The sequence below is a fragment of the Heterodontus francisci genome, chromosome 44 (assembly GCF_036365525.1).
Source record: "Heterodontus francisci isolate sHetFra1 chromosome 44, sHetFra1.hap1, whole genome shotgun sequence".
Lineage (NCBI taxonomy): Eukaryota > Metazoa > Chordata > Chondrichthyes > Heterodontiformes > Heterodontidae > Heterodontus > Heterodontus francisci.
In genome coordinates this window covers 16678972-16705167 of record NC_090414.1, presented here as the reverse complement: position 1 = coordinate 16705167, position 26196 = coordinate 16678972, and the positions used below count along the sequence as shown (strand labels likewise).

Genomic DNA, 26196 nt, shown 5'->3' with positions numbered 1-26196 from the left:
CCCCTGAACAGCCCTGGCTCTACGTTTAAGGTTCTGCCCCCTTGTTCTGGACTCCCCCCCCCACCAGAGGAAATAGTTTCTCTCTATTGACCCTATCGAATACTTTAATCAGCTTAAACCCCTCGATTAGAATCACCCCCCCTTAATTTTTGATACTCGAGGGAATACAAGCCCAGTCTGTACAAACCTGTCCTCGTAATTTAACCCTTTCAGTCCCGGTATCATTCTGGTGAATCTGCACTGCACCCTCTCCAGGGCCAATATATCCTTCCCGAGGTGTGGGGCCCGGAACTGAACACAGTTATTTCGATAGGGTCTGACCAGAAGGAGCAGCAGATTGAGCCTCTCACAACCTCAAGACATCCCAAACCTCTTTACAGCCAATGAAGTACAGGAGTCAGTGACTGTGATATATATACACACACACACAGAGTGATGGGACAGGGATCTGTGATATACACACACACACACAGTGATGGGACAGGGGTCTGTGATACACACACACACACACACACACACAGAGTGATGGGACAGGGGTCTGTGATACACACACACACACAGTGATGGGACAGGGGTCTGTGATACACACACACACACGCACAGAGTGATGGGACAGGGGTCTGTGATACACACACACAGCGATGGGCTCGGGTCAGGTCGAGCTGGGTCCGGGGGGGGGGGGACACAGTACTTCACAGACTCTGAGTCAGCGCAGTGAGCGTCTCTACGACGTCATTGTGTGTGTGTATAATAATAATTATAATATATAATATTTGCTTCAATTATACAGGGCCTTGGTGAGGCCACACCTGGAATATTGTGTGCAGTTTTGGTCTCCTTATCTGAGGAAGGATGTTCTTGCTATAGAGGGAGTGCAGCGAAGGTTTACCAGACTGATTCCTGGGATGGCAGGACTGATGTATGAGGAGAGATTGAGTTGGTTAGGATTATATTCGCAGGAGTTCAGAAGAGTGAGGGGGGATCTCATAGAAACCTATAAAATTCTAACAGGACTTGACAGGGTAGATGCAGGAAGGATGTTCCCGATGGTGGGGGAGTCCAGAACCAGGGGTCATAGTCTAAGGATACGGGGTAAACCTTTCAGGACTGAGATGAGGAGAAATTTCTTCACCCAGAGTGTGGTGAGCCTGTGGATTTCGCTACCACAGAAAGCAGTTGAGACCAAAACATTGTATGTTTTCAAGAAGGAGTTAGATAGAGCTCTTGGGGCGAAAGGGATCAAATGATATGGGGAGAAAGCGGGAACAGGTTACTGAGTTGGATGATCAGCCATGATCATAATGAACGGCGGAGCAGGCTCGAAGGGCCGAATGGCCTACTCCTGCTCCTATTTTCTATGTTTCTATCGCACTCGTGCTGTAACTTCCTTCCATTCCATCCATCCAAAAGTGTTAAGTACAGTGAGTGCACTACGGTCGGGTTGGGTGTGGGATAAAATGGAAGGACTCGGGCCGGATGGGGTTCTGTCGGGTACGGGTCGGCTTCGTTTTTCCAGACCCGAGCAGGTCTGTGATATATATGTACACACGCACACACACACCGATTGGACGGGGGGGTCTGTTTCGGAGATTCCCACACACACACTCAGCTCCCGATATTGGAATCCCAATAGCTCAATTCAGTTCCCTGTCTAACAGAGAGGGAATTCTGAGGGGGGGGGCGGGGGGCGGTGACCTTATAGAGGTCTTTAAAGTTATGAAAGGGGCTTCGATCGGGTTGACGTAGAGAAGATGTTTCCACTTGCGGGCGAGACCAGAACTCGGGGTCATCAATATACGACAGTCACTAATAAATCCAATGGGAAATTCAGCAGAAACTCCTTTCCCCGGAGAGTGGGGAGAATGTGGAACTCGCTACCGGGGGGAGTGGTTGAGGTGAATAATATTGATACATTTAAGGGGAAGCTGGATAAACACATGAGGCAGAACGGAATAGAAGGAGATGGTGATGGGGGGAGGTGGGGGGGGGGGGGTGGGAGGAGGCTCGTGTGGAGCAGAAACACCAGCACGGAGCAGATGGGCCGAATGGCCTGTTTCTGTGCTGTAACTATCATCCTGTACAAACACAAATCATAGCGTGCAAAAGCAAGTTTATAGTGAACCTTAAGAGAACACTGGTTCAGCCCCAACTGGAGTACTGTGTTCAATTCTGGGCACCGTACTTTAGGAAGGGTGTCAAGGCCTCGGGGAGGGGGGGGGCGGAGGGAGATTTACCGGAATGGGACCAGGGATGAGGGGCTTCAGTTAATGTGGAGAGACTGGGAGGAGCTGGGATTTGTTCTCCTTAGAGCAGAGAAGGTGAAGAGGAGATTTAAATGATGACAGGTTGCACAGTGGGGGTCAGTAACCAGAGGACACAGGTCGAGGATAATTAGCATTCCAGATCCTAACCACTCGCAGCGTTAAAGAGTCAATCACTATCCTCCTCACAGTTCACAATACTTCCAAAATCTTCTGTCATCTACAAATTTTGAAAATTGTGCCCCGTTCACCAAGTCTAAGTCATTAAACATAGATCAAGAAAAGCAGTGGTCATAATACTTGATGGGGAAAAATTTGCAGGGCTATTGGGGAAAGAGCCGGGGGGGGGGGAGGGGGGAGGCGCGGAGAGTGGGACTAATTGGGTAGCTCCTTCAGAGAGCCAGCACAGGCATGATGGGCCGAATGGCCTCCTTCTGATTCCAGGACTGATCCCCTCTGCTGGGAGGTGTTGGATTGACTTCAGCCCTGTCACAATACTGATGGTGAGAGGAAACCCTAACCCCCCTACCCCGCCATTGTCTCTTCCCCCGTCTTTTACTGAGATGCCCGATGCTTCCCACCTGCCCGTGTCTACCCGCGGGGGGGGGGGGGATGGCACAGTCTACTTACCTGGGCGCTGCTCCGAGCCTTGCTGGGCTCTGCTGTGACTGGGCGAGGGCAGCCTGGCATGAGGCTCCGCGCAGATTTCAACTTGAACTTCACTGACATCCAGCTGCAAACACAGAAAGAAAGAAAAGTCAAAGAATCAGGCGCGCTGCACAGCGACAGATCTCGGGCCATCCGAACGTTTTCTCTCCAGGCCCGCGCTCCGAGTGCCAGCGCTTGAGGTCGGAGGGGCCGTCTTTCGAATGAGACGTTTAACCAAGGCCCCCGTCTGCCCCTCTTAGGTGGGATGTAAAAGATCCCACGGCCACAGCAGGGGCCAGTCTTTTTCCCTCAACCAACATCAATAAAAATTATAAATCAAAAAGTGCTGGAAATACTCAGCAGGTCCGGCAGTATCTATGAGGAGAGAAGCAGAGTTAACGTTTCAGGTCAGTGACCCGTCATCAGAACTGGCAAAGGTTCGAAATGTAATAGGTTTTAAGCAAATAAAACGGGGATGGGGCAAAAGAGAACAAATGGGAAGGTGTTGATCGGACAGAGGGTCACAGAGAATAACTGACCAGAAGGTCATGGAGCAAAGGCAAAGGGTGTGTTAATGGTGTGCTGAAAGACAAAGCGTTCGTGCAGAGAGGGTGTTAATGGACAGAATTGTGAAAGCCCGAGCCAAAAGCTAAACGTGAATAAAAAAGTGGGCAGGCATATGGTTAAAAAAAAGTGTAATGATGAAACAAACTAAAATAAAATGAAGTAAACATAAAAAATACAATATTGTGATCAAACCTGCTGATAAGTCTGGTGCTGTTGTTGTCTGGCGTACCGACCTCTACCTTGCAAAGGCTGAGCGCCAACTCTCAGACACTTCTTCCTACCTCCCCCGGACCATGATCCCACCACCGAACATCAAGCTACTGTCCACAGGACTGTCACTGACCTCAACTCCTCTGGAGATCTTCCCTCTACAGCTTCCAACCTCATAGTCCCGCAACCCCAGACAGCCCGCTTCTACCTCCTTCCCAAAATCCACAAACTGGACTGTCCCGGCAGACCCATTGTTTCAGTTTGTTCCTGCCCCACTGAACTTATTTCTTCCTATCTTGAATCTATCTTTTCTCCCCTGATCCAGTCTCTTCCCACCTACATCCGTGACTCTTCTGACGCCCTACGTCTGTTTGACAATTTCCAGTTTCCTGGCCCTAACCGCCTCCTCTTACAAAACATAGAAACATAGAAAATAGGAGCAGGAGTAGGCCATTCAGCCCTTCAAGCCTACTCCGCCATTCATTATGATCATGGCTGATCATCCAACTCAGTAACCTGTTCCCGCTTTCTCCCCATACCCTTTGATCCCTTTAGACCCAAGAGCTCTATCTAACTCCTTCTTGAAAACATACAATGTTTTGGCCTCAACTACTTTCTGTGGTAGCAAATTCCACAGGGTCACCACTGTCTGGGTGAAGTAATTTCTCCTCATCTCAGCCCTGAAAGGTTTACCCCGTATCCTTAGACTATGACCCCTGGTTCTGGATTCCCCCACCATCAGGAACATCCTTCCTGTATCTACCCTGTCAAGTCCTGTTAGAATTTTATAGGTTTCTATGAGATTCCCCCCTCACTCTTCTGAACTCCAGCAAATATTATCCTAACTGACTCAATCTCTCCTCATACGTCAGTCCCACCGTCCCAGGAATCAGTCTGGTAAACCTGCGCTGCACTCCCTCTATAGCAAGAACATCCTAGCTTAGATAAGGAGACCAAAAGTGCATACAATATTCCAGTTGTGGCCTCACCAAGGCCCTGTATAATTGCAGCAAGACATCCCTGCTCCTGTACTCGAATCCTCTCGCTATGAGGGGCGGCACAGTGACGCAGTGGTTAGCACCGCAGCCTCACAGCTCCAGGGACCCGGGTTCAATTCTGGGTACTGCCTGTGCGGAGTTTGCAAGTTCTCCCTGTGACCATGTGGGTTTTCCCCGGGTGCTCCGGTTTCCTCCCACTGCCAAAGACTTGCTGGTGATAGGTAAATTGGCCATTGTAAATTGCCCCTAGTGGTGGTAGGGAATATGGGAGTACTGCAGGGTTAGTATAAATGGGTGGTTGTTGGTCGGCACAGACTCGGTGGGCTGAAGGGCCTGTTTCAGTGCTGTATCTCCAAATAGAAAATTTTTAAAAATGAATACCATTTGCCTTTTTTACCGCCTGTTGCACCTGCATGCTTACCTTCAGTGACTGGTGTACGAGAACACCCAGGTCTCGCTGCATATTCCCCTCTCTCAGTTTATAGCTGTCCAGATAATAACCTACCTTCCTGTTTTTGCTACCAAAGTGGATAACCTCACATTTATCCACATTATACTAGATCTGCCATGCAATAGCCTCACAACTCACCCTCCCACCCAGTTTTGTGTCATCTGCAAATCTGGAGAGATTACATTTAGTTCCCTTATCTAAATTATTAATATATATTGTGAATAGCTGGGGTCCCAGCACCGATCCCTGCGGTATCCCACTAGTCACTGCCTGCCATTCGCTATGGACGTCCAATCTCTCTGCACCTCCATCCCCCACCAGGATGGTCCGAGGGCTCTCCGCTTCTTCCTTGAACAGAGGCCCAACCAGTCCCCATCCACCACCACCCTCCTCCGCCTGGCTGAACTTGTTCTCAGATTGAACAACTTCTCCTTCAACTCACTCACTTCCTTCAAATAAAAGGTGTTGCGATGGGTACCCGCATGGGTCCTAGTTATGCCTGTCTTTTTGTGGGATATGTCGAACATTCCTTGTTCTGTCCTACTCAGGCCCCCTCCGCCACCTCTTTTTCCAGTACATTGATGACTGTATCGGTGCCGTTTCCTGCTCCCGCCCCGAACTGGGAAACTTTATCAACTTTACTTCCAATTTCCACCCTTCTCTCACCTTTACATGGTCCATCTCTGACACTTCCCTTCCCTTCCTCGACTTCTCTGTCTCCATCTCTGGGGATAGGCTGTCTGTTAATATTCATTATAAGCCCACCAACTCCCACAGCTACCTCGACTACCTCCTGTAAGGACTCCATTCCATTCTCCCAGTTTCTCCGTCTCTGACGCATCTGCTCTGATGATGCTGATATCAGCTCAGCGCTTCTGATATGTCTTCCTTTTTCCTCAACCGAGGATTCCCCCCCACTGTGGTTGTTGCGGCCCTCAACCGCGTCCGGCCCATTTCCCGCACTTCTACCCTCATCCCTTCCCCTCCCTCCCAGAACCGTGACAGGGTTCCCCTTGTCCTCACTTTCCACCCCATCAGCCTCCATATCCAAAGGATCATCCTCCGCCATTTCCGCCACCTCCAGCGTGATGCCACTACCAAACGCATCTTCCCCTCCCTTCCCCTGACAGCATTCCGAAGGGATCATTCCCTCCGCGACACCCTCATCAACTCCTCCATTACCCCCACCACCTCATCCCCTTCCCACGGCACCTGCCCATGCAATCGCAGGAGGTGTAATACCTGCCCATTTACCTCCTCTCTCTTCACTATCCCAGGTCCCAAACACTCCTTTCAGGTGAAGCAGCGATTTACTTGTACTTCTTTCAATGTAGTATACTGTATTCGCTGCTCACAATGTGGTCTCCTCTACATTGGGGAGACCAAACGCAGACTGGGTGACCGCTTTGCGGAACATCTCCGCTCGGTCCGCAAGCAGGACCCTGAGCTTCCGGTTGTTTGCCATTTCAACACTTCCCCCTGCTCACATCCCTGTCCTGGGATTGCTGCAGTGTTCCAGTGAACATCAACACAAGCTCGAGGAACAACATCTCATTTACTGATTAGGCACACTACAGCCTGCCGGACTGAACATTGAGTTCAATAATTTCAGAGCATGACGGGCCCCCATTTTTTTATAGCTTCACTTTGTATTTTTTAATTTTTATTTTAGTTTGTTTCATCTTTACACTTTTTTTGAACCATGTGCCTGCCCACTTTTTTTTTCATGTTTTGCTGTTGTCAAGGCTTTCATTATTCTGTCCATTAACACCCTCTCTGCACGAACACTTTGTCTTTCAGCACACCATTAACACACCCTTTGCCTTTTCTCCATGATCTCCTTGTCAGTTATTCTCTGTGACCCTCTGTCCCATCAACACCTTCCCATTTGTTCCCTTTTGCCCCACCCCCTCTTTACTTGCTTAAAACCTTCCACATTTCTAATATCTGCCAGTTCTGAAGAAGGGTCACTGACCTGAAACGTTAACTCTGCTTCTCTCTCCACGGATGCTGCCGGACCTGCTGAGTACTTCCAGCACTTGTTGACTTTATCTCAGATTTCCAGCATCTGCAGTATTTTCCTTTTATTATCTCAATAAAGATTAGCTGCCCATCATCGGCATCGCTGTTGGTGGGATCTTGCTGTGCGCAAATCGGCTGCCGCGTTTCCTACATGACAGCAGTGACTGCACTTCATTGGCTGGAAAGAGCTTTGGGAAGCCCTGAGCTGGCGAAAAAGGCGCTACAGGAATGCAAGACTTCCTTTCGAGGGACACTCCTAAAATGCCGCAATCCCCGAGCCTCAAATTCTAAAGTGAGTGCGGTAACGGGGCGGCTACCTTCCTGGACTAGTAAATCCGTGGGAGTTTAATTGGCAGCGTAGCAGTTTGAGATTGGGATTCGTAAATCCGGGACGAGCGTACTGGGATCGGTAAAAAGTGGGCGGGAAGGTGATGGGCCGCTGTAAAATCCCAACAGTTTCGCGAATGAATGGACTTCACAGACAAGGAATGCAAACTCCTTGTTCCAGGCCAAGGGTGAATCATCTGGGTGTTAACGGGCCAAGGCTCGCACGCTGCACTGTCCATAATTAGCAGCTCCGCTATCGTCGACTGCAGGAGCTGGGAAAGAGGTCAACTCAGGGTCAAAGGGCATGGGGTCATGGACCGAGAGGGCACAGGGTCAAGAGGGCGCACAGGCGGGTTGAGCCGCCACAGGGCAAGGGGCCGAGAGGCCACAGCGGTTCTGAAGGACAGGTTGTGGGGGTGACGTCTGTAAGTATTGCGGCACACGGGCAGAGCTTGCCAGCTGTCCCCAGGAAAGTTGGACTCAAGCAAGGAGGAGCTGCAATGGAGAAATGGGGACGAACATCACGAAAGGAGGAGATTCTGTGCATTGTTATCGATGCCCTGACCCTTGGGGTTCAGGGACAGCCCAGTTCGCGTGGTACAGACTGACATGGAGCTGCTCAACAGGTCACCATCGGCCCAAGGTACGGATAGTCGATCCCGACGGGGATACACAGAGGAGCCAGGGTTGCTGGAGATTCACTGAACTTTCGTCAGTATTGAGAAGAGCAAACCCCCGAGTCAGAAAGTCATGGGTTCAAGTTCCACTCCAGAGACTTGAGCCCATAACCCAAACCAGCACACTGACGGAGTGCCGCACTGTCGGAGGGTCAGTACTGAGGGAGCGCCGCACTGTCGGAGGGTCAGTACTGAGGGAGCGCCGCACTGTCGGAGGGTCGGTACTGAGGGAGCGCCGCACTGTCGGAGGGTCGGTACTGAGGGAGCGCCGCACTGTCGGAGGGTCAGTACTGAGGGAGCGCCGCACTGTCGGAGGGTCAGTACTGAGGGAGCGCCGCACTGTCGGAGGGTCAGTACTGAGGGAGCGCCGCACTGTCGGAGGGTCAGTACTGAGGGAGCGCCGCACTGTCGGAGGGTCAGTACTGAGGGAGCGCCGCACTGTCGGAGGGTCAGTACTGAGGGAGCGCCGCACTGTCGGAGGGTCAGTACTGAGGGAGCGCCGCACTGTCGGAGGGTCAGTACTGAGGGAGCGCCGCACTGTCGGAGGGTCAGTACTGAGGGAGCGCCGCACTGTCGGAGGGTCAGTACTGAGGGAGCGCCGCACTGTCGGAGGGTCAGTACTGAGGGAGCGCCGCACTGTCAGAGGGTCAGTACTGAGGGAGCGCCGCACTGTCAGAGGGTCAGTACTGAGGGAGCGCCGCACTGTCAGTGGGTCAGTACTGAGGGAGCGCCGCACTGTCGGAGGGTCAGTACTGAGGGAGTGCTGCACTGTCGGAGGTGCCACTTTTTGGATGAGACATTAAACTGAAACCCCATCTGCCCTCTCAGGTGGGTGTAAAAGATCCCACGGCCACTATTGGAAGAGCTACTGGGGGGGGGGGGGGGGGAGGCGGGGGAGTTCTCCCTGGTGTCCTGGGACCGATATTTATCTCTCAACCAACTAAAACAAGTTACTTGGTCATTTTCACATTGCTATTTGTGGGATCTTGCTGTGTGCAAATTGTCTGCACCATTGAGGGGACAGTGTAGAGGGAGCTTTACTCTGTATCTAACCCCGTACTGCACCTGTCCTGGGAGTGTTTGATGGGGACAGTGTAGAGGGAGCTTTACTCTGTATCTAACCCCGTACTGTACCTGTCCTGGGAGTGTTTGATGGGGACAGTGTAGAGGGAGCTTTACTCTGTATCTAACCCCCGTGCCCCGAGTGTGCTAGCCAGTCTCTATTACATTGCTGAATAAACAACTCAGTAACAAAAGTTGTATTTGGTGTGTGAGTCAGTGTCACACTGGTTTTGTTTCTCTGAACGGTGTCACACTTCCTGTCTCAGGGTTGTGATTCTGAAAATAACTTGGGTAATTTTGAAAATGAAAGCAGAACCTCGTATTGGGTTTAACCAGGGACATGTCTCCACAGCCCGTGAAACTCTCTGCTGGAGTATTATCACTTCTGATATTATCGACTCTGCTGCTCGTGTGTCTCAGTGTCACTCCCTGTACATGTACAGTACATAGTGGGTAAAGGGAATGATTCACTTCACTACTATATGGCCTGTGTGTGTATGTCTCAATATCTATCTGATGGGCTGCACCTGGAATGGAGTAGTCAGTACACATTGGCTTCCAGACAGACCCAGGTTAGACCTGGCATTTCCTATCTGGGATCACTGTGCTGTTTTGCAACATCTGAGATTGATGGGGGGGGGGGGGGGGGTGCGGGGGGGGAACAGGGTAGTGGAAGATTCAGGACAGAAGAACCCCTCAGAGAATCTGCTTCATCTGAATAACTAAGGTCTCCCAGTTGAGGACAATAGGGAGCTTCCCTTGGCCGAATGCAGTAGTCACCTCTGTACAGACACACCTGCCGGACGGCTCACCACAGCTAACCCCGGCCGACTGCACATGCAACCCCCCCCCCCCCCCTCTCCCCCAACCCCCAGACCCCCACCGGCACCGTGCCGGTTACTTTTACCTCTGCCTTTGTGCCAGGCCCCTGCGTTGGGCTCTGGCTCCCATCGGCCTCCTCCACCGAGTCGCTGCGCCTCCGAGACCGTCTCTTCTTCACCAGATCCGCGTCCCTGAGGTGCGAGAAGCCCGACTTGCTGGACCTGCCCGGGGAGCGGCTCTCCGACGACTGCGAGCGGTGAAGCCTCTCCGGCCTGCCGCTGCCGCCGGCCAGGCCCGTGACGCTTCTGGCGTTGGCGCCGTCCGCGGGGGCCGGCGGTCCCGTCCCTGGGCGGCGGCCGATCCGCAGAGCCATTGGGAATGTTGCCGTTCTCTTTCGGCAGGGAGTCGGCCCTGCCTTGGCTTTCCAGAGCTTTCGCTTGTGTTGGAGGGCACTCTGGGCTCTTGACTGTCTCTTGGCCGGCTCTCCCCTCAGGTTCCTTTGTAGCTGAAGGCGTCGCAAGATTAGGGGGAGACACCTCCGTGGGCTTCCCAGCATCCTCTGCAGCCAGTGAATGTGGCTTCCCATGGGCCTTTTGGGCGGGCAGCCCCTCGGGAGAGGATGTCTCCGAAGGACCCTCGTGACCCTCCGTGATGAGCAATGTCAACATGGCGGGATCTTCCCTGATGAACAGCTCTATGGGTTTCTGACGGTCCCCGAGACTGGACTCAACCAATGGCCCCATAGGGACCTGTGCAGTTGACATCTCCTGGGCCTGTGTATGCTCCTCTGAGGCAGGCAGCTCCATGGGATTCCCACCAGCCTCCCTAATGGACGGTTCCCCGGGCTTCCCAGGAGCCCCATAATCCTCAGAGGCAGGCGGCTCCACAGGTTTCCCAGCAGCCTCTGCAAATTCCCCGGACTTCTCGTGATATTTTGAGGCAAGCTGCTTCCCATGATCCACTGCATCAGAAAGCTCCCTGGTCCTCCCATTATCCTCTGAGTCTGGTGGCTTCACAGATTTCCCATCATCCTCTGTAATGACTAGTTCCCGGGGCTTCCCATCATCCTCCGAGGCTGGCGGCCTCACGGATTTCCCATCATCCTCTGTAATGACCAGCTCCCGGGGCTTCCCATCATCCTCCGAGGCTGGCGGTCTCACGGATTTCCCATCATCCTCTGTAATGACTAGTTCCCGGGGCTTCCCATCATCCTCCGAGGCTGGCGGCCCTCACGGATTTCCCATCATCCTCTGTAATGACCAGCTCCCGGGGCTTCCCATCATCCTCCGAGGCTGGCGGCCTCACGGATTTCCCATCATCCTCTGTAATGACTAGCTCCCGGGGCTTCCCATCATCTTCCGAGGCTGGCGGCCTCACAGATTTCCCATCAGCCTCTGACGAGGCCGGCCCCCTGGTCTTCCGCCGAGCCTTTGCAATGGGCACGTCCTTGGGCCTCCCACTGTCCTCCGAGGCCGAGCCCCGCCCCAGACTTGACGAGATCCTGGAGCGGTGCAGCTTCTGTCCCGGAATTCTGCTCGCGAACCAACGACCTTGCCACTGGGGCCGGACCGCCCTGGGCACTTGCAGAGGGCCTGGTGCTGCCCACTGATGCCTGGGAATGTTCCTGAGGGGGCAAGCCACTGTTGGCTTCGTACCCAACTGCAGAGGAGGAATTGGCGTGCGAATTGGCCTGAGGAGAGGCCTTTGACTCTGGGCTTTCGTCGTCACTCAACAGGACTTGGCTGTTCCTCTTCAAGGCTTCCCTCTTGGGCCGACTGGGTCTTTGTGGCACAGAGCTGGCCTGGTGGACCTCCATTCTCTCCGAGTAAAACTGGACAGGGTCCAAAGAGCTATGGGTGTCCGAGTCAAAGTTGCCTACCTTATAGGTGCTGTGGCTGCTGTTCTCTTCGATCTGCACGACGTTGAGCTCCTGGCCAGTGAAGTGGGCCCTGATCTGGCACAGGTAGGTCATCACGCTGAGCTTATCGGGGACGGTCAGCAGGACCATGTCCCGCCGGCTCCAGGAGCCGGGAGATGCCGAGGCTGGCAAATCCATCGAAGGCCTGGAGAAAGGCAAGAAAAAGGGGGAAACCATCATGGCAACTGGAAATGTCAACCCACGGACGGCGTCAAAAACATTTTCAAATGACCACCCCCAGCACCGACAGCGTTTTTGGGGGAGAGAGTTCCCCATTTCCACCCCCCTTTGTGTGAAGAAGTGCTTCCTGACATCACCCCTGAACGGCCCGGGCTCTACGTTTAAGGTTCTGCCCCCTTGTTCAGGACTCACCCCCACCAGAGGAAATAGTTTCTCTCTATCGACCCTATCGAATCCTTTAATCATCTTAAACCCCTCGATTAGATCACCCCCTTAATCTTCTACACTCGAGGGAATACAAGCCCAGTCTGTACAAACCTGTCCTCGGAATTTAACCCTTTCAGCCCCGGTATCATTCTGGTGAATCTGCACTGCACCCTCTCCAAGGCTAATATATCCTTCCTGAGGTGCGCTGCCCAGAACTGAACACAGTTACTCTGGATGGGGTCTGACCAGAGCTTTATATAAACCGTAACATCACTTCCACCCCTTTGTATTCCAGCCCTCTCGAGATAAAGGCCAACATTCCATTAGACTTTTAAATTATTTTTTTGTACCCGTCCACTAGCTTTTAGTGATTTCTGTACTTGCACCCTAAATTTCTCTGCTCCTCCAAGTTCCTAGCTTCTTGCCATTCAGAAAATATTATGATCAATCTTTCCTAAGGAACCTTGCACTTCTTCCACACGGAACTGCATCTGCCACAGTTGTGCCCAGTTGCTCCAAGTTTGCAACTTTCTGCACCCGTTTGCGGAAACGCACGCAAATCGTCGCTGGACCCCGTCGAATTGGCTCTGCGTGAACGGGCCTGACCCGCAAATGGAATCACAAACACGGGAAGGGGACAACCAAGGGAGACCGCGGAGGGGGTTCAGAAACCAGCTGGGCCGCCGGCTCTTTGAGGCGTCCCCAGTCGTGTCCCGCGGACCCGGTCAGGTGATGCTGCAGCAGCGCCCGTGACCCGCTGGAGTTCGCTGCCGACAGTCAAGAGCCATTGAGCAGTACGACACAGAAGGGGTCCATTCGGCCCATTGGGTCTGTGTTGGCTCTTTCGAAGAGCAGTTCGTCCCACTCCCCCCCCCCCCCCCCCACCCCTTGCTCTTTCCCCACATCCCTGCAATTCATGTCCCCCTTTCAAATATTTATCCAATTCCCTTTTGAAGGCTCCTATTGAATCTGTCTCCACCTATCAGGCGGTGCGTTCCAAATCCGAACCACTCATTGGGTAAAAATGTTTCCCCCCCATTTCGCCTTCAAGCTGTGCCCTCTGATCATCGACCCTTCAGGAACTGGAAACAGTTTCTCGTTAATTACTCTGGCGAAACCCTTCATGGTTTTGAACACCTTATCCAACTCTCCCCTTAACCTTCTCTGCTCGGAGGAGAACAGCCCCCAGCTTCTGCAGTCTCTCCACGGAACTGACATCCCTCATCCCTGGAACCATTCCAGTAAATCGTGTTGGGGGGGGGGGTGGGGGGGCCACAAAGGTGAGAGATCGTGTGATGAAACCTCCGTAGATTGGTCCAACCAGAACTGGAAACCCCTAGAGCCAATTTACCCCTTGACTCGCTCGTCTCGGCCCTCTTGCAGGGCTCGAAGCCTCGTTTTGTACTCACCTTCTTGTTGTTGGTTTTGATGTCATGAGGACCCAGCGAGGAGTAATCTCTGAGGGGGGGGGGAGCGGGGAGAAAAGAGAAAGAAGGAACAATAAGCAGATAAAGGATGGAGAGAGAAGGGAAGCCCCGTTATCCGCCTGCCCGGCCCTTCTGATTGCACTGGGGTACCAATGAGGAGTACATTGAGGAACCCTTTGTGACGATCTGAACGGTTGTGTAAATGAGTTGGGGTGGGAACGTTGCAAATATTCCAAGAAGGCCCAGGGTGGAGCCGGGCCAGGGAGGCCCAGGGTGGAGCCCAGCCGGGGAGGCCCAGGGTGGAGCCCTGCCAGGGAGGCCCAGGGTGGAGCTGCGCCAATGTGGCTCTCGGTGGAGCTGAACTGGGCTTCATCCAGCTCCTCCAATGAGCCTCTTGCCCAACCCCCGATTTCCCATCGCTCCACCATTGGCGGCCGTGCCTTCAGCTGCCTGGGGGCCCTAAGCTCTGGAATTCCCTCCCTAAACCTCTCCGCCTCTCTCTCTCCTCCTTTAAGACGCTGCTTAAAAACGGACCTCTTTGACCGAGCTTTTGGTCGCCTGTCCCTAATATCTCCTTATGCGGCTCGGGGTCATATTTTGTTTGTAAACCGTTCCTGGGATGATCGACCACATTAAAAGGCACCATATAAATGCAGGCTGTTGCTGTACGTACATGAGTCCAGGGTGGAAGTGGTGCAGAATGGCGCAAAAGGCCAGGCCGTTCCGCCACGAGGTGGTGAAGTTGGTGATCTTCAGTCGAGGGTAGCCCTGCGTCACCTCCTTGCACCAGTCCAGGAGGCAGCGGCTCGGATTGGTCAGGGTCAGGTCCTGAAGGGGGCTTTGCTGTGAAAAGACAGACAAAGGGAGGGGGAGGGGGGCACAGGTCAGGCAAAGGTGACGATGATCATGTGACGAAACCTCCGGAGATTGGTCCAACCGGAGCTGGAGCCAAATTCCACCCTTTCAAACTCTGCGCCGCGCCCCATCACAGATCCCGGAACTCCCTTCCCAGCCATTGGCCGTTAAACCCCAACCAATCCAAATCGGGGTTAGGAACGTGAGGCACAGTAAGAGGTCATTCAGCGCCTCGGGCCCTTCCCTGCCATTCAACGAGGTCCTGGTTGACCCTCAATCCCATTTGCCCATCATTTCTCCTATCCCCTGTGGCCCCTACCCGACAAACATCCATCCATCCCGGTCTTTGAAGCTTCAATAGTTCCTCATTATCCACAGCTTTTTTTGGGAGAGTTCCCGATTCCCACTCCCCTTTGTGTGAAGAAGTGCTTCCCGACATCACCCCTGAACGGCCCTGGCTCTACGTTTAAGGTTCTGCCCCCTTGTTCTGGACTCCCCCCCCCCCCCCCCCCCCCTCCGACCAGAGGAAATAGTTTCTCTCTATCGACCCGATCGAATCCTTTAATCATCTTAAACCCCTCGATTAGAATCTCTCACTCTTGCCATCTTGAACTCTCTGCCTCCTCTATCCCTGCCTCTACTCAATCTGCTCAAGATCTCTCCCCCTTCCCACCAGAGTTCAGAGCCTCCCGAGTTTTTCCTCTCCAGGATTCAGCCGTGACGCAATCAGTCCCTCTTGCCTCTGAGTCAAAGGGTCACGGGTTCAAGGTTCACCCCAGAGATTCCAGCCCTGAATCCAGGCCTGCCACTCCCAGTGTCAGTACTGAGGGAGTGCTGCACTGCCGGAGGGGCAGCACTGAGGGAGTGCTGCACTGCCGGAGGTACCATCTTTTCAGATAATATACCTTCCCTCTCAGGTTCTCCCCGGTGTCCTGGGGCCGATATTTATCCCTCAACCCCAACATCACTTAGAAACAGACAATCTGGTCATTATAGGAGCTGTTTGTGGGATCTTGCTGTGCGCAAAACTGGCTGCCGCCCTTCCGACATCACCGCAGTGACCGCACTTCAAAAGTACTTCATTTTACTGCGGAGCACTTTGGGAGGTCCTGAGGTCGAGAAGGGCGCTACAGAAATGCAAGACTGCCTCCCGCGTAAGTCACCAGATACAATGCAGGACCTTCGTCCCTGTTCCTACGTATTTATCCGGCGTTCCCGGAACCTGAAGGAGCAATTTGCCGATCGTCAAATTCGCTTCCGAATCGTGAAAGCCGGAGCGAGATCCCCAGCAAAGTCTCCCCTGTCCCCGTGCAAATAGGAAAAAGCCAGTTCCGTGCTAACCAAACTGACTCGAGTCGGATCAGGTAGGGGGGCAAAGAACTGGCGGAGGCGGACAGAAGTGAACAAACGTAGTGCCTACTATCAGCGGGTCTGCTGCTTTCCCCTCTGGGCTCGAGCTCCACACGCTGGATTCGGTCGTCTGGGGAGATGAGGCACTCACGTTGAGTGATATTGGAGGGGGCGGGGCTTTCCGCTTGACCTTGACTTCCGGTTCCTTCTGATTGGTTGGCACGTCAGCTCCCGATGCGTCCCTTGTTGTCGGATGGGTGCCAGCCGCTGGCCCAGTCCGCGGAGCCCAGGAGACGGGAGCACGCGCGCTGCCGCCAGCCGTACTCTCCTGGGCAGTCCTTGCACTGCCTGCGGAGGCTGGCAGTGCCACATTATGGTTGAGCATCGGGCCCTGGGTAACGGCGCTGGGCAGTGACATTGATGATTTAGATGGGTCCATCAAGCCCGTTGAGTTTGGGGGCTGTGTAGTGTCCAGAGACGCTCCACTGGGTGATCCCATGGGGTCAGTTGGCGCGGTCAAACTGTGCAGCCTCTTCTTTAGCCGTGGCGCGGGCAGTGGCTTCTCTCCTGTCGCCTCGCTGACCTTTGCAGACCTGAAAGTGCAAGTGTAACGTACAATGAATGGAGTCCGACACGCACTGAATGGAGACTGACATGCAAAGACTGGAGACCGACACGCAAAGACTGGAGTCCAACATGCAAAGACTGGAGTCCGACACGCAGAGAGAGCCTGGGGTGACTCTTGCCCGTGTGTGCAGCGCAACCCCACAATAGCTACATTTTTCTAAGCGTACTGGCGTCTCCAGGGACGAAAGACGAATCTTCAGGACCGGGCCGTGAGAACACCTGGGAGAAATGTCACGGGGACGTGAAAAAAAAATGGCGTTTCTACTTCCTTTTCTTCCAACGTTTTCATTCAGTAGTTGGTGAAAAAATTGGGCATGGTGGTGGGGAAGGGGCAGGGGAAAGGGTGGGGTGGATGGGAGAGGCTGTTTTATTGTTAGAGGCAGGAGGACATGTGTCACATGCACCCCCCCCTCCCCCAGGATGCATCCTATGAGAGCTGGCAGTCCTTCGTAGCTGTTTCAACACAACAACTGGTGTGGGACTGGAGTCACATATAGGCCCAGACTGGGTAAGGAGGGTACATTTACGCCCATGGAGGACATCAGCGCACCGTTGATAGAGGTGTTCAAAATCAGGAGGGGTCCGGACATTGTCACGCAGCTAGTGGTTCGGATCTGGAATCCACAGCCCGAGAGCGTGGTGGAGGCAGGTTCAATCGAGACCTTCAACGGAGAATTGGCAAAATATCTGAAGACAAAAGGTTTGCAGGGCTATGGGGGGAAGGGAAGGGAGTGGGACTAGGTGAGTTGCTCTTGTAGAGAGCTGGCACAGACACGACGGGCTGAATGGCCTCTTTCTGTGCTGTAATCATTCTACAATCCAGTAACATAAGGACTATGCAATCACAAGCCAAATGGTGGTATTAGTAACAACTGGGAGGAGGATAGGGAGTGGGAGGGTCAGGATGATTTTGAGGGCCATCGGAAAGATTTGGTTAGACAGTAACTTAACCAGAATTGCTCTCACTTACCCATCATCCTTCTTTCCCGTTGTTGGTTGCTCGGCAACAGGATTGCGGCCTACCTCCTCTGGCTTGCTGGGCTGGGGTGGGGCAGTGGGTTGCTCATCTTCAAAGGGGTTCCTTCGCTCATCAGTGTTGGTGACTGGCCGCTGGATGTCTGATCTTGGCCTGGTTCCATCTGAGGCTGGCTTGGCCTCAGAGCATTGGCCTCCGGGCGGGCCACTCGGGGTTTCCCTGACTGTGTTCAGGGGCTGGTGCCGACTGTTCCCATTCTCCCTGCTCAGACTCTCCTCCGGGCTCAGTGGTGGGATCCAGTCTTTGTTAAAAGGGTTTCTGTCCCTGACTTGTGCTTTGTGGACCGGGCTGAAGGGCCCTGAAGTGGCTGGGGTCCCCTGTAACTCACCTCCAGGGGTGGCATCTATCTTCCCTCTACCTGGGATCTGAGCTGTGTGTCAAAGTGAATTTAACAATTAGATACAGAGTAAAGCTCCCTCTACACTGTCCCCCATCAAACACTCCCAGGAAAAGTACAGCACGGGGGTTAGATACAGAGTAATATCAGTGTGCGAATAGTCCTCTGATCAGGAGGGTCCCAGGTATGATCGCTAGCCTGTGCTGAGAAGCTGATCGTCCCTCAGGCTGTCGGGGAGTTAGTACAACTCGCCTCAGAGACCTGGCTTTGGGGGTGAGAGGAAACCAAAATGAATCAGCCAAGGTTCTTGCTCCTGATCAGTGCCCAGTGACTGTAACTGGAAAAGGCCTATGTGTGTACTTGTGTGTGCGTGCGTGCCTCTGTGCGCGCCTGTCTGTGTGCGTGTGTGTGTGTGTGAGAAAGTCTGTGTGTGTGAGAGTGTCTGTGTGTGTGAGAGTGTCTGTGTGAGAGAGTGTCTGTGTGAGAGAGTGTCTGTGTGTGAGAGAGTGCCTGTGCGTGTGAGAGTGTCTGTGTGTGTATGAGAGAGTGTCTGTGTGTGTATGAGAGAGTGTCTGTGTGTGTATGAGAGAGTGTCTGTGTGTGTATGAGAGAGTGTCTGTGTGTGTATGAGAGAGTGTCTGTGTGTTTGAGAGAGTGTCTGTGTGTTTGAGAGAGTGTCTGTGTGTTTGAGAGAGTGTCTGTGCGTGTGAGAGAGTGTCTGTGCGTGTGAGAGAGTGTCTGTGCGTTTGAGAGAGTGTCTGTGCGTGTGAGAGAGTGTTGTGCGTGTGAGAGAGTGTCTGTGTGCGTGAGAGAGTGTCTGTGCGTGTGAGAGAGTGTCTGTGCGTGTGAGAGTGTCTGTGCGTGAGAGAGTGTCTGTGTGAGTGAGTGTCTGTGTGAGTGAGTGTCTGTGTGAATGAGTGTCTGTATGAGTGTGTGTCTGTGTGAGTGAGTGTCTGTGTGTGAGTGTCTGTGTGTGAGTGTCTGTGTGTGAGTGTGTGTGTGTGAGTGTGTGTGTGTGAGTGTCTGTCTGTGTGAGTGTCTGTCTGTGTGAGTGTGTGTGTGAGTGTGTGTGAGTGTGTGTCTGTGAGTGTCTGTGAGTGTCTGTGAGTGTCTGTGTGTTTCAGTGTCTGTGTGTTTCAGTGTCTGTGTCTGTAAATGTCTGTGTCTGTGAGAGTGTGTGAGTGTGTGTGTCTGTGAGTGTATGTGTCTGAGAGTGTATGTGTGTGAGTGTATGTGTCTGTGAGTGTCTCTGTGTGAATGTCTGTGTGTGTGTGTCTGTGTGTGTGTGTCTGTGTGAGTGTGTCTGTGTGAGTGTGTCTGTGTGAGTGTGTCTGTGTGAGTGTCTCTGTGTGAGTGTCTCTGTGTGAGTGTCTCTGTGTGAGTGTCTCTGTGTGAGTGTCTGTCTGTGAGTGTCTGTCTGTGAGTGTCTGTGTGTTTCAGTGTCTGTGTGTTTCAGTGTCTGTGTGTTTCAGTGTGTCTGTGTGTTTCAGAGTGTCTGTGTGTCTGTCTGTGTGTGTCTGTCTGTGTGTGTCTGTCTGTGTGTGTCTGTCTGTGTGTGTGTGTCTGTGTGTGTGTGTCTGTGTGTTTCAGAGTGTCTGTGTGTGTGTGTCTGTCTGTGTGTGTGTCTGTCTGTGTGTGTGTCTGTCTGTGGACATTTGCTCTGATGCTCTCATGGTCACACAGCGAATGCAGCAGAGAGTTGAGCTCAAATATGTTGAGTAAGGAATTTCAGCCTGACAGAGTGGAGATGCAAACTGTGCGGAGGAGAGGTGGTGGGGGGGGGGGGGTGTGATTTGCTTGGGTACATCCAAAATTTTGCGAAGGCCTCCCGGAATCTTTAAAAGCATGGGCCTGCTCAGAAAGCTCACCTGCCTGGGCCCGCACCGCGTCCTGACTTGGCGCTGAGGCCCCATGATCCTCATCCTCTTCTTCCAGTGTGCTGAGAGGCTCATTAACATCTGGAATCACAACAGCAGCGGAATTACTGCAGGGAGACTGAAGGAAAGGGGAGGAGGGAAGAGCAAAGTTGCCGCCATTCCCATTTCGGAATTCAATGCCCAAAATGGGGAAACTCGCACACCAGTGTTCTCCAGCCTTTTCTAGGAATTACTGTTCCTGCCCCGAATGATTGAGCAAAGAAAATAGAATGGAGTGGGGCGTTGGTAGGAGGTGGGGGTGGAAATGAGTTGATATCCCTGACTCCACACCACTGGTGGAAGCTCTTTCTGCAGGCCCCGCAGTTACGATAGGGGACTTTCAGCACCTCCATGCATGCTGGGATAACCCTGCCTCCATTGATGGCTCGCGTCCTTTGTTTGCTCTCCCGCAATCCCATGGCTGGCGAAGGCTGCTAAGAGACAGAAAGAGGGGGGGGGGGGGGAGAGGGGTGAGAGGGAAGAGGATTCCAGAGAGAGAGAGAGAGAGAGAGAGAGAGAGAGAAAACTAGATAAGAAAGACAATGAGAGAGAAAGAGGGCAAGAGAGAGACAGAGAGTGCGAGAGAGAGACAGAGTGCGAAAGACAGAGGGGGAGATAGAGACAGAGGGTGTGAGAGAGACACAGAGGGGGAAAGAGAGAGACAGAGGGGGAAAGAGAGAGACAGAGGGGGGGGAGAGAGAGACAGAGATAGAGACAGAGGGGGGAGACAGAGAAAGAGAGATAGAGGGGGGGAGAGAGAGAGGGAGACGGGGGGGGGGGGAAAGAGAGATGGAGACGGGGGGGGAGAGAGAGAGAGACGGGGGGGAGAGAGAGAGAGACGGGGGGGGGAGGAGAGAGAGAGACGGGGGGGGAGGGAGAGAGAGACGGGGGGGGAGAGAGAGAGAGACGGGGGGGGGAGAGAGAGAGAGACGGGGGGGGAGAGAGAGAGAGACGGGGGGGGAGAGAGAGAGAGACGGGGGGGGAGAGAGAGAGAGACGGGGGGGGAGAGAGAGAGAGACGGGGGGGAGGAGAGAGAGAGAGACGGGGGGGAGAGAGAGAGAGACGGGGGGGGGGAGAGAGAGAGAGACGGGGGGGGAGAGAGAGAGAGACGGGGGGGGAGAGAGAGAGAGACGGGGGGGGAGAGAGAGAGAGACGGGGGGGGAGAGAGAGAGAGACGGGGGGGGGAGAGAGAGAGAGACGGGGGGGGAGAGAGAGAGAGACGGGGGGGGGAAGAGAGAGAGAGACGGAGGGGGGGGGAAAGAGAGAGAGAGACAGAGGGGGGGAGAGAGAGAGAGACGGGGGGGGGGGAAAGAGAGAGAGAGACGGGGGGGGGGAGAGAGAGAGAGAGACGGAGGGGGGGGAAGAGAGAGAGAGAGACAGAGGGGGGAGAGAGAGAGAGACAGAGGGGGGGAGAGAGAGAGAGACGGGGGGGAAGAGAGAGAGAGACAGAAGGGGGGGAGAGAGAGAGACGGGGGGGGAGAGAGAGACAGACGGGGGGGGAGAGAGAGGGGGATACAGAGAGAGACAGAAGGGGAGACAGAGACAGAATACATCAGTGGCCCTGACCCTCCCTCCCTCCAATTCAATCGAATGTTGAATTCTGAATGAATTTTAGGCCTAAAACAGCCGAGCATTCAACAATCAAAATGTGGGGCCGTACATTATTGAATTAGAAATACAAGTTAATTATTCACTCCCAGTATCCTAACCCAACTGAGGTGTAAACCCCTGATGACCCTATGCGTGATGCCAGTATTCTAACCCCCAACTCACCACCCCCACAAACCCCCCCCCCCCACCACCCCCCTCTCCGACACGGAGAACCCGCTGTGACAGAGCATCAGAGTGGGTCAACCAATCCAAACACATGCGCTTGTCCAATGAGCATGCTCAGTTCAATCATGCGGCCTTCACGTGCCCGCCAGGCACTCCCTCCCCCCTCGAGCAACACACTCGATGTTCCATGTTAGACAAACAAAAGGAGTAACAAGAAGCATCTCCACAGATACACCTCCTAGGGAAATGGAGTTGGCAGTTAACATATTCCAGCCTGCTTCGGCAACAGGAGTGTTGTTGGCCTGTCTCTGTACCTGGTCGGTTATTCTCTCGGAGGCTAAACTCGGCCAGGGTGCCATTTCCTGATCACAATTAACTGGCTGCTGCAGGAAAAATACACGTAAGTGAATCCCATGCTCGGCTGTGGTTCTCCCATAGTTGAATAGCTGGCCAAGACACTCACGGCCTGGATCCACGTGAAAGGTGGCTGGCTGGGTGAGGCACGGGCTGTTGACCAACCCGTTTAGACTAGTGCGTCAGCAAGTCAGTGCCTTTAGGAAAATAGGAGAGAAAACTGGGGAAAAGGCGAAACTTCAGAGAATATGGCAATGGCAATAGCTTATATGCAACAGTACATCAGAGAATAAGGTAATGGATATAGTTTATATAGGGGCAATACTCCAGAGAATAAGGTAATGGAGATAGTTTACATAGGGGCATTATGCCAGCGAATAAGTTAATGGGGATAGTTTCGATGGGGCGCAGTCCATAGATTACGGTCATGGGGATTGTTTAGACAGGGGGCTAGTCCATGGATTACGGGAATGGAGCTCGTTTAGACGGAGTGTAGTCCATGGATTACGGTAATGGAGCTCGTTTAGACGGAGTGTAGTCCATGGATTACGGGAATGGAGCTCGTTTAGACGGAGTGTAGTCCATGGATTACGGTAATGGAGCTCGTTTAGACGGAGTGTAGTCCATGGATTACGGGAATGGAGCTCGTTTAGACGGAGTGTAGTCCATGGATTACGGGAATGGAGCTCGTTTAGACGGAGTGTAGTCCATGGATTACGGTAATGGAGCTCGTTTAGACGGAGTGTAGTCCATGGATTACGGGAATGGAGCTCGTTTAGACGGAGTGTAGTCCATGGATTACGGTAATGGAGCTCGTTTAGACGGAGTGCAGTCCATGGATTACGGTAATGGAGCTAGTTTAAATGGGGTGCAGTCCATGGATTATGGTAATAGGGCTAGTTTAGACAGGCTGTAGTCTGTGGATTACGGTAATGGAGCTAGTTTAGATGGGGTGTAGTCTGTGGATTATGGTAATGGGGCTAGTTTAGACAGGGTGTAGTCCATGGATTACGGTAATGGAGCTAGTTTAGACGGAGTGTAGTCCATGGATTACGGTAATGGAGCTAGTTTAGACGGAGTGTAGTCCATGGATTACGGGAATGGAGCTCGTTTAGACGGAGTGTAGTCCATGGATTACGGTAATGGAGCTAGTTTAAATGGGGTGCAGTCCATGGATTATGGTAATAGGGCTAGTTTAGACAGGGTGTAGTCCGTGGATTACGGTAATGGAGCTAGTTTAGATGGGGTGTAGTCCGTGGATTACGGTAATGGGGCTAGTTTAGACAGGGTGTAGTCCATGGATTACGGTAATGGAGCTAGTTTAGACAGGGTGTAGTCCATGGATTACGGTAATGGAGCTAGTTTAGATGGGGTGCAGTCCGTGGATTACGGTAATGGGACTAGTTTAGACAGGGTGTAGTCCATGGATTACGGTAATGGAGCTAGTTTAGACAGGGTGTAGTCCATGGATTACGGTAATGGAGCTCGTTTAGACAGGGTGTAGTCCGTGGATTACGGTAATGGGACTAGTTTAGACAGGGTGTAGTCCATGGATTACGGTAATGGAGCTAGTTTAGATGGGGTGCAGTCCGTGGATTACGGTAATGGAGCTAGTTTAGACAGGGTGTAGTCCATGGATTACGGTAATGGAGCTAGTTTAGACAGGGTGTAGTCTGTGGATTACGGTAATGGAGCTAGTTTAGACAGGGTGCAGTCCGTGGATTACGGTAATGGGACTAGTTTAGACAGGGTGTAGTCCATGGATTACGGTAATGGAGCTAGTTTAGATGGGGTGCAGTCCATGGATTATGGTAATAGGGCTAGTTTAGACAGGGTGTAGTCTGTGGATTACGGTAATGGAGCTAGTTTAGACAGGGTGTAGTCCATGGATTACGGTAATGGAGCTAGTTTAGACGGAGTGTAGTCCATGGATTACGGTAATGGAGCTAGTTTAGACGGAGTGTAGTCCATGGATTACGGTAATGGAGCTCGTTTAGACGGAGTGTAGTCCATGGATTACGGAAATGGAGCTCGTTTAGACGGAGTGTAGTCCATGGATTACGGTAATGGAGCTCGTTTAGACGGAGTGTAGTCCATGGATTACGGTAATGGAGCTAGTTTAAATGGGGTGCAGTCCATGGATTATGGTAATAGGGCTAGTTTAGACAGGCTGTAGTCTGTGGATTACGGTAATGGAGCTAGTTTAGATGGGGTGTAGTCTGTGGATTATGGTAATGGGACTAGTTTAGACAGGGTGTAGTCCATGGATTACGGTAATGGAGCTAGTTTAGACGGAGTGTAGGCCATGGATTACGGTAATGGAGCTAGTTTAGACGGAGTGTAGTCCATGGATTACGGTAATGGAGCTAGTTTAGACGGAGTGTAGTCCATGGATTACGGTAATGGAGCTAGTTTAGACGGAGTGTAGTCCATGGATTACGGTAATGGAGCTAGTTTAGACGGAGTGTAGTCCATGGATTACGGGAATGGAGCTCGTTTAGACGGAGTGTAGTCCATGGATTACGGTAATGGAGTTAGTTTAAATGGGGTGCAGTCCATGGATTATGGTAATAGGGCTAGTTTAGACAGGGTGTAGTCCGTGGATTACGGTAATGGAGCTAGTTTAGATGGGGTGTAGTCCGTGGATTACGGTAATGGGGCTAGTTTAGACAGGGTGTAGTCCATGGATTACGGTAATGGAGCTAGTTTAGACAGGGTGTAGTCCATGGATTACGGTAATGGAGCTAGTTTAGATGGGGTGCAGTCCGTGGATTACGGTAATGGGACTAGTTTAGACAGGGTGTAGTCCATGGATTACGGTAATGGAGCTAGTTTAGACAGGGTGTAGTCCATGGATTACGGTAATGGAGCTCGTTTAGACAGGGTGTAGTCCGTGGATTACGGTAATGGGACTAGTTTAGACAGGGTGTAGTCCATGGATTACGGTAATGGAGCTAGTTTAGACAGGGTGTAGTCTGTGGATTACGGTAATGGAGCTAGTTTAGACAGGGTGCAGTCCGTGGATTACGGTAATGGGACTAGTTTAGACAGGGTGTAGTCCATGGATTACGGTAATGGAGCTAGTTTAGATGGGGTGCAGTCCATGGATTATGGTAATAGGGCTAGTTTAGACAGGGTGTAGTCTGTAGATTACGGTAATGGAGCTAGTTTAGACAGGGTGTAGTCCATGGATTACGGTAATGGAGCTAGTTTAGATGGGGTGCAGTCCGTGGATTACGATAATAGGGCTAGTTTAGACAGGGTGTAGTCCATGGATTACGGTAATGGAGCTAGTTTAGACAGGGTGTAGTCTGTGGATTACGGTAATGGAGCTAGTTTAGACAGGGTGTAGTCCATGGATTACGGTAATGGAGCTAGTTTAGATGGGGTGTAGTCCATGGATTATGGTAATAGGGCTAGTTTAGACAGGGTGTAGTCTGTGGATTACGGTAATGGAGCTAGTTTAGACAGGGTGTAGTCCATGGATTACGGTAATGGAGCTAGTTTAGATGGGGTGTAGTCCATGGATTATGGTAATAGGGCTAGTTTAGACAGGGTGTAGTCTGTGGATTACGGTAATGGAGCTAGTTTAGACAGGGTGTAGTCCATGGATTACGGTAATGGAGCTAGTTTAGATGGGGTGCAGTCCATGGATTACGGTAATGGGGCTAGTTTAGACAGGGTGTAGTCCATGGATTACGGTAATGGAGCTAGTTTAGACAGGGTGTAGTCCATGGATTACGGTAATGGAGCTAGTTTAGATGGGGTGCAGTCCATGGATTACGGTAATGGGGCTAGTTTAGACAGGGTGTAGTCCATGGATTACGGTAATGGAGCTAGTTTAGACAGGGTGCAGTCCATGGATTACGGTAATGGAGCTAGTTTAGACAGGGTGCAGTCCATGGATTACGGTAATGGAGCTAGTTTAGACAGGGTGCAGTCCATGGATTACGGTAATGGAGCTAGTTTAGACAGGGTGCAGTCCATGGATTACGGTAATGGAGCTAGTTTAGACAGGGTGTAGTCCATGGATTACGGTAATGGAGCTAGTTTAGACAGGGTGCAGTCCATGGATTACGGTAATGGAGCTAGTTTAGACAGGGTGCAGTCCATGGATTACGGTAATGGAGCTAGTTTAGACAGGGTGTAGTCCATGGATTACGGTAAT

The 26196-nt window shown here is 52.4% G+C and overlaps 1 protein-coding gene across 1 annotated transcript in view; it reads right to left on the bottom strand.

The window, feature by feature from the left end:
* The window catches only part of LOC137355921 (EH domain-binding protein 1-like), a 107378-nt gene that overhangs the window by 42481 nt on the left and 38701 nt on the right, over positions 1 to 26196 (bottom strand). Inside the window, 8 exon segments of the mRNA XM_068021585.1 lie at positions 2892 to 2994; positions 11925 to 12056; positions 12058 to 12108; positions 13760 to 13808; positions 14451 to 14620; positions 16053 to 16575; positions 17580 to 18015; positions 19851 to 19940. Coding sequence (XP_067877686.1) covers positions 2892 to 2994; positions 11925 to 12056; positions 12058 to 12108; positions 13760 to 13808; positions 14451 to 14620; positions 16053 to 16575; positions 17580 to 18015; positions 19851 to 19940 — 1554 coding nt within the window.